We start from the raw sequence: 8,654 nt of genomic DNA on the forward strand, positions 1-8,654 counted from the left end.
TCTCCTCTCCCTCTCCTCTCCTCTCACCTCTCCTCTTTCCTCTCCTTCTCCTCTCCTCTCCTTCTCCTCTCTCTCTCCTCCTCCTCTCCCTCTCCTCCTCCTGTCCCTCTCCTCTTCCTCTCCCTCTCCTACTACTATCCCTCTCCTCCTCCTCTCCCTTTCCTATCCTTCTCCTTTCCTCTTCTTCTCCCCTTCCCTCCCCTCTCCTCCCCTCCCCTCTCCTCCCTTCCTCTCCCGTCCCCTCTCCCCTCTCCCCTCTCCCACTTCCCTTTCCCCTCTCCTTCTTCCCTCTCCCCTCTCTTCTCTTCTTTCGTTTTTAGAGACAGGGTTTTGCTGTGTTGCCCAGGCTAGATGCAGTGGCTATTCATATCATAGTGCACTACAGCCTCAAACTCCCAGACTCAAGTGATCCACCTGACTCAGCCTCCTGAATAGCTGAGGCTACCACTGCATCCAGCAAATTGTCTATTTTCAAACAAGTTTTTGAGTATCTTTAAGCTTCAGAGAATTTTTACCAGCTGGTAATATTATCTACTATTTGCTTTCCTTTCATCGTGTGAAGCAAGCCAGATTATCTATCTATCTATCTATCTATATTTCTATCTATCTATCTATCTATCTATCTATCTATCTATCCATCCATCCTTCCAATTTTTTTATCCCTTCCTTCTAAAATAAGTAAGCCTTCTGGGGACTATCATTATAAGTTTAAATATGATCTATATAGCTCTGCTATAACCATTTAGGACAAAAATGTAGCACTATGATATTAAAACTTTTCCAAGTAGAAGAGAATTTCCTAACCATGGAAATAGCTCATGGATCTTTTTTCATTTGTTTCTAACTTTATTTTCTTCTTCAGGTTCATACTTAGTTGCCATAGTTTCTCATATCCATGTAGACATTTAAAAACTATTTGCTCTTTTTTTAAATTTTTCATGGTGGATTCATTGAAGAATTTCTGAGCCTTTACATATTTTTCTAATGTTTTTGTTTGGGAATTACATTTGATTTTTAGTTTAGATGGACATAAAGTCCTTTTATCAAAATTTTTCATCTATAAAGGTATTCTATCTTTTAGCATTCAATGCTGATGATAAGTCTGATGCTGGTCAGATTCTTTTTAGGAATCATCTTTTCTCTCTGGAAGTACTTGAGATTTTCTCCATACTGTCGACATTAGTGTAGTTTCTACAGCTGGCCGTAAATTAGCATAACTGTGTAGCTCAAAACAACAGAAATTTTACCTTCTCATAATTTGGAGACTAGGAGTCTGGAATCAAAGTGTCATCAGCACCATGCTCTCTCTGAAGGCTCCAGGGAAGAATTCATTCCTTGCCTTTCTCTTAGCTTCTGGGGTTTACTAACAGTCTTTGGCATTCTTTGGCTTGCAGCTGCATAAATCCAGTCTCTGCCTCCATCTTCACATTGTGTGTGTCCCTCAGGTATTTTTCTGTGTCTCTCCTTCCCTTCTTATAAGGACACCAGTTGAATTGGATTGGAGCCCACGGTGATTCAGTATGACCTCAACTTAGCTTGATTACATCTGCAAAGACCTTATTTCCAAATAAGGTCACAGTCAGAGGGAGTGATGATTAATACTTCAACATATACTTTTTGGGGATGCAGTTCAACCCACAACAGCATTCTAAAGTTCTACCAGAATACGGCCAATATACTTACTTAATCCTGTTTAACATATTGGGGACCTTTTCAATTTGGATATGTACATGTGTCTTAAGCTCAAGGAAGTTGTCTTCTATTGTTTTCTTAATAATTTCTTCTCTCACATTGTATTTGCTGTTTCTTTCTGGAACTTATGTTTGTTAGATGTTTAAATTCCTGGGTTGACCCTCTTTATTTCACGATCTCTCTCTTTTATTCTCCATTTTGATATTTTATGCTTAATTTTTAGAAGATTTCTTGACTTCCTTTCCAGATTACCAACTGTGTTTCTATCAATTATTTTTCAGCCAGTTTTTGACATGTTTATGTATGCAATCACATTTTAATTTCTAAGATGTCATTCTTCTTTCTGACTTTCTAATTTTTTGGATGCAGTATATTTTCAAATTCTCTGAGGACAATACTTAGGATTATTTAAATATTTTTTGCTTTTCCTTGAGTCATCCCTGTTTTCACTAGGATTAGTTATTCTTAATGGTATTGGTTTTCCTTGTGATCCTTGGTGGTGTGTTTGTAGTTAGGAAAGTCCGTAATGACTGGCATAGGTTTCCACTGCAGTTTTAAAGGCCTGTTTTCTTCCTAGAATTCTTGTGTAAATGACAGGGCTGACCTGGAATTCTGTATGAGAGGCCAAAGGCTGACCAAATGACATGCAGACTTTCCTTCAGGCTGTGTGTGTGTGTATGTGTGCACGCACAGGCGTGCATATATGCATGTGTGTGTATAGCAGAGGTCAGGCTGGGAACACCAGTAAGTGTTAAAGTAAGGAGGGCTTTGCTCAGGAGTTGGAGAATGTAATATATTTCCTCTCTCTGCTGGTGCTGCCTCTTCTCTCTCCCCACATTCTACGTCTTTTTTTTTTGAGATGGAGTCTAGCTCTGTCGCTAGGCTGCAGTGCAGTGGCGTACAACCTCCGCCTACTGGGTTTAAGCAATTCTCCTGCCTCAGCTTCCCGAGTAGCTGGGATTACAGGCATGCACCACCACACCCGGTTAATTTTTGTATTTTTAGTAGTATGTTGTCCAGGATGGTCTCGATCTCCTGACCTCGTGATCCGCCCACCTTGGCCTCCCAGAGTGCTGGGATTACCTGCGTGAGCCACCTCGCCTGGCCCACATTTTACCTCTTACTTGATCTCTGGCGTTACTTCAAGCTCCATTCTGCTTCTTTATCAAGTTCTAACGTCTTCATTTGGCATTCTCTACAGTCAGGTATTCTACTTTCTTGAGAGAACATTTCTTCATTTCTCTGACTTTATCCTCTGGGTAAAAACTGCTTCTGCCAACTGCTCTGTCTATGCCAATCAGAGGGAGGAGGGCCTTAGCTTCCCAGCTGTTCAGCTGTTATTCTTTAATCAGTTGCCCATATCCCTGCCCAACCCTTTGTTTTGGTTGACTGCGCACCTGGAAAGACCTTTTCTAACTCTAATCTCCTGTGGGGCAGTTTCTTCTCTTCTTTCTCTGATGGACTAATCCCATCTTCATTTTGCCTTGCAAAAATGCTTCAACATTACTCCTTTCTTTGTGACAGGCATTCTCAATTTTCAGTATTGATGTGATGTAAACTTGTTAAAATATAAATTTCAGTGGATCTTGGGAAGAAAGACACATACTAAGATGTGCCCTCTTCCAATGCAGATTTTTTACACTCTTCAACTTTTTATTTCCATTCTCAGATGTTTCATCACGTACAATTTTGTGTGCACACAAGCACTACTTAAATTAATGAATGGAGTGGAAGAATTATATCATGTGTTTTATGTCTGCTTTCTTATTTATGTTGGCATCTGGGAAGGTACAAATATGCTGGTTGTTATACAGCGTTTTTCTGTATTGATGCTGTATAAAGTACATTTCAAGCATGAATCATTAAGAAATCAAATAAGTTCTTGAATGTTTCATGTACCCACTTCACTAATTGGTCTTAAGAAATGAAATGCATTCAGGTTAGAAGCTTTTACAGTTATGTAAAACAAGTTAATGGCAGAGTTTAAAGATTTAATATAATTTCCTTTATGTTTATAAGGTTGTATGGATAATGTGTAAGAAACTTTAGTCAAATTAAGAGGGAAATATTTTAAATCTTTCTTTTTCAGCAAAAAATCGTGGAATTGCCATTCCAGTGGATTTGGACGGCCAAGTTAATACTCTTTTCATGAAGAGCCATTCAAATATGGTGCAGAGAGCAGCAATGGGTTGGAGACTATCAGCTCGCTCTGGGCCACGCTTTAAGGAAGCTCTTGGAGGGCCTTCTTGGGATTACAGAAATATTATTGAAAAGTTACAGGTACATGAGAGCATGAAATAGCATTCATATTTTCTAAATTACACTTTTTAAAGAATATGTAGTCACATAAATAAAATATGGCTAAAAATATCAAGTTCTATTTGGGGACCAGGCCTTACTTTACAACTCTCTACTACCACTGCTCTTTTTAAACATATAGCTTACATATGTTGTGAGTTACTTTTTAATGAGTGTATATTAATTACTGTGTTTTGATAGTATGGTAGTGAATAGTAGGTCTTAATACCAAAATAATAATCATAATACCAATGATAACACTGGTAAAGAAACTCAATATTCATAGCCTTGCTTCAACTTATGTTTCAGTATTCCCTTCTAATCCTTTGGTCAGAACGATCCAAGCACCTTGCTCCCAAATGACTTGTATAGTACTCACTCTTGATTTTGGCCTGGAAATTATATTAGTTTGCCAGGGCTGCTGTTGCAGAATGTCACAGACTTGGTGGTTTAAACAACAGCAACTTATTTTCTCATAGTTCTGGAGGCTAGAAGTCCAAGATCAAGGTATCAGCAGGTATGCTTTCTCCTGAGGCTTCTCTCCTGGGCTTGCCGATGGCTGACTTCCTGCTGTGTCCTCATAGGCTTTTTCCTCTGTGTTTGTACATGTCTGTGTCCTAATCCCTTCTTCTTATAAGGATACCAGTTATGTTGGATTAGGGCCTGCTCATATGAACTCATTTTTTCTTAATTACACTTTTGAAAACCCTAGCTCTAAATAGAGTCACATTCTGAGGTACTGTGAGTTAGGCCTTCAACATACGAAATCCAGGGGAGTTATAATACAGCCCATAACAGACATCTTCCCATTCACATAATTAGTAGTAGCACATTACATGGAGTTGAATTGGGATATAATTTGAAGAAGTTTTTTTTTTTTCCTACAAAATGGCCAAGACATTAACTGAAATAAATATTATGAGAAGTCACATGTAGATGAGTGTTATATGGGGTTAGAAACACAAGTTAGATTCAGAGAGTATGGGAAACCTAAAGGGTGTGAGACATTAAAAATTTGGGGGAAAATGCCATTATAAGTGGTTCTTGATTTGTAGGATAGGGTTATCAAAAAGAGACTAGAGGAAGAGCGACTAGTGAGAAGTTACTTAAGATCTAAGCCAAGTGGTGATATGGATGAAATGAAGAAATGAGTGTTACAGATAATAATGAAGGCAGGGTCAGCAGACCTGGAGGCTCTTAAATGGAAGTAGAGAGCGGGCATGAGAGGAGTTTAAGAGGCCCTGTTGATTGGAGACTAGATAGTATTATTAAGACTGTTTGTTGTAAGAGCAGAGGAGAAGAGAACGCAATAGGAGGGCAATGGAAAATGCAGTGAACTAGGGTAGCAGGCTACTGAGTATATTGGAAGTTAAGTCTGTATTTGAAGATAATAGTTGGAGCAAGGATAGTGGTTGGTATTGCTAAAAGAGAAAATACAGTGATAGAAAAAAAAAGAACACCCTATGCGAGGCTAAGAGTAGCAGAATGGCCCACATAAAGAGTGGGGGGAAAAAAAGCACGTCAGAGAGGAGGAGGGTCAGGAGAGCAAAGGGAGTGGAACATTTCAGAGGAGAGGTATATAGTAGTGTCAACCAACACAGAGAGGGTGTGCCTTAAACTTCTTTTAGTAAACTTCTTTTAATAGATTGATATCCATTAAGTAAGTATTTATTTAGTGAAAATTCTATACTAGCCACTGTGTGAAGTGCTAAAGAGAGAGCCATGGGGTCTATGCTCTTCTGGGACATGCATTTTAACTCATTAAATAATTGATAAATTGTTGGATAATTAAAACTACAGTGAATAAAATAGAGCAAAGTAACAACATGGTGGAGAATTACTGAAAGAATGACCCTGTAATTGTGAAGTTCATTTCTACCAGGATAACAGTTTTGTTGACACCTGAATAATGAAGATGAATAATCTATTCCAAGATTTGAGTTCAGATAGTTTTATGGGAAGGAAATAGGAAATGCAAAGGTGCTTAGGCAGGAGTGAGGCTGATGGGTTTGAAGATCCAAGAAAAGCCCATTGGGGCAGGAGTTTAGTGAGTAAAGGAAGAAAATATTTTGAGATAAGGGGCCAAATCATGTAGAGACTTGTATGGTGCTGTGGCTGTGCCCTGAGTGTTTGTGTCCTCCCCCACCCCAAATTCATATGCTGAAATTCTGACCCCCATGGTGATAGTATTAGGAGGTGAGGTCTTCTGGGAGTTGAGATTAGAGTCCCTATAAAATAAGCCCATGCAAACTCATTCAGCCCTTCCACCATGTGAGGACACAGCAAGAGAGGCACCGTCTATGAACCAGAAAGTGCATCCTCACTAGACAACAAATCTGCTGGTGCCTGATCTTGGACTTCCCATCCTCCAGAACTACAAGAAATAATTTCTGTTGCTTATAAGCTACTCAGTTTATGGTATTTTGTTATAGCAGCCTGAACAGATTAAGGCGCATATTAAGGCATTTTAATTGTATTCTATGTGTGATGACAAGTCATTGAAGATTTTCAGCAGAGGAGGGGCTGACTTGGTTTACTTTTTAAAAGATCACTGTGAATTCTAAGCGTATTTCTAAGATCCAGACATGGAAGCAGTGAATCTAGTTATATAGCTTTGCATTAATTCAGGCAAAAGGTGATGGTAGCTTGGCTTAAGGAGGTTGCAATAGTAATGCAGAGAAGTGTATTAATTTTGTGTATATTTAGTTGTAGAACTAATAGAACTTGTTGGAGGAATCGATTGATGTGTTGTAGGATAATGAAAAGAAGAATCAAGGATGACTCTGGTTTTGATATGATATGGTTGTGTTATTTACTAAGATAGGAAGTAATGGGAGAGAAAGAGGTTGGGGCTGAGTTGAAATTAGCAGTTCTATTTGGGGAATTTTAAAGTTGAGATGCCTATTTAGGTACCTGAGTGTGTCAACTTGGCTGTTTGATATATGAGTCTGAAGTGGAAAGATGTCCATGCTGGAAATATAAATGTGGGAGTTCCAACACATAGATGATATTAAAACCATAGAATTGGACGAGATTTTTCAGAAGAAAGTGTAGATATCAAAGAGAAAAGGAGCAGGAGCTATCAGGAGTTGATGAAGAAATAGTAAGGATATAGGTGGAAAATAAAGTGTGATGTCATAGACGTCAAGAGCAGAAAGTGTTTCAAAGAGCAGAAACCAGCGTGTAAAATGCTTAGCAGTGATTAAGATGAAGACAAGCAAGTAAACCACCGAGTTTGGGTGATGATCACAGCTAACTCGTGCTCAGTAGTAAAGATTACTAGTATTTATAGGGAATAAGTGGCTAGTGTGTGTTAGAGGATGTTCTATGCACTTACCTTTAATCCTTGCAGCAAGCTTATGTGATTGTTAGTATCATCCTAAGCTTTCACATGAGGAAACAATGACCTAGGGAGGTTGCATAGTTGCCTCATGACCAAAATTAGAGTTAAAGACAGAATTCATATCATAGCAGCCTGAGCACTATTTCTTTAGTAGATGAAACAAAGAAGAGGTAATCTAAACAACAGGGACATTTAATTAAATATGGTCATATTTGATAAACATACTCTCCCCACTTTTATATAATATCTAGTTTTTCCCTTTATGCTATTTCCCTTTAGTCTCTTTTAATTGTTTTCAGACATTTCTCAGAAAGCTTATTTAGAGTGGTTGAAGTAGAAATAATCACTTTTGCAGAAAGAGAAAGAGTTAAAACACGAATTAACATAATTCATAAGAAATCAAGAGGGTGACATCCCCATCTGTGCTTCTGTAGCTAAGAGTGACAATAAGCAATTGGCAATGTTCTGCTTAATAAAAATGCACCATAGCTATGGGTGAATAAATTGTTCTTTTATGTAAGAAGTTTTTTTTTTCTTCTAACATAGTTTAAAAATAAAATGGGGATGCTTTAACCATTAAAGAATGTTTGGGAAATTATAATTACCTGTGGTTCATTTTAGAAACATATCAGTTAAGATGTTTTCAGCTTTAATTAACACAGCATTCAACTAAAAGTTACTTAAATAATAAAGACCATATCATTTAACATAGCAAGAAACCTGGAACTGTGGCTCTCCTTGAGTTTGCTAATTGTAGACCTGGGCCCCTAAAACCAAAGGTCTGTAGGCATTCAGCTTAATGCTGGTCTCCCAGGGTAACATGAAGGCTGTCTTAGATTTTAGATTCACACCCTCAAGCTGCCTTGAGAGCAGTAGGTGGTTATGAAAGAACCTCCCCACCCACAACACGTACCCCACTCTCTCAGCTGACTTCACCTGATGTCTCATTGACTGGGACTGTGTCACACAATCATGCCTAGACAGCTTGCTAGAGGTGGAAATGGGATAACCATGCCTGCCTTAGAGTAATCAACCTCGACCGTAAGCTGAGGGGGCTCATCCCCTGAGAATATTGTTGCTTGACTCAGAAATGACGTTGAGATTCTGGTAGCAAGGAAGAGGGTAAAGAAAGGCTGTTGGGTAGGTGACCAATAGGGTCTCTCAAAAAATATAATTTGAAATTCTGTTGAATGTCACTGAATCCATGTATAGTACTAATATTGCTTCAAATAATATTTCAGTGAGTTTCCCCATTGGATGAAATGATTCGTTTTGAATAACCAGTGACCCATGGGAATTTATTTATTTATTTATTTATTTA

General features: G+C 38.4%; 1 protein-coding gene across 1 annotated transcript in view; it reads left to right on the forward strand.

Annotated features, from left to right (window-relative positions):
* Positions 1–8,654, forward strand: part of ITPR2 (inositol 1,4,5-trisphosphate receptor, type 2) — a 455,230-nt gene that overhangs the window by 218,698 nt on the left and 227,878 nt on the right. The window contains exon 35 of the mRNA XM_012002420.1: positions 3,782–3,972. Within this exon, the coding sequence (XP_011857810.1) occupies positions 3,782–3,972 (191 nt within the window). The remainder of the gene's footprint in view (positions 1–3,781; positions 3,973–8,654) is intronic.

Source organism: Mandrillus leucophaeus, unplaced genomic scaffold, assembly GCF_000951045.1.
Source record: "Mandrillus leucophaeus isolate KB7577 unplaced genomic scaffold, Mleu.le_1.0 Scaffold686, whole genome shotgun sequence".
NCBI lineage: Eukaryota > Metazoa > Chordata > Mammalia > Primates > Cercopithecidae > Mandrillus > Mandrillus leucophaeus.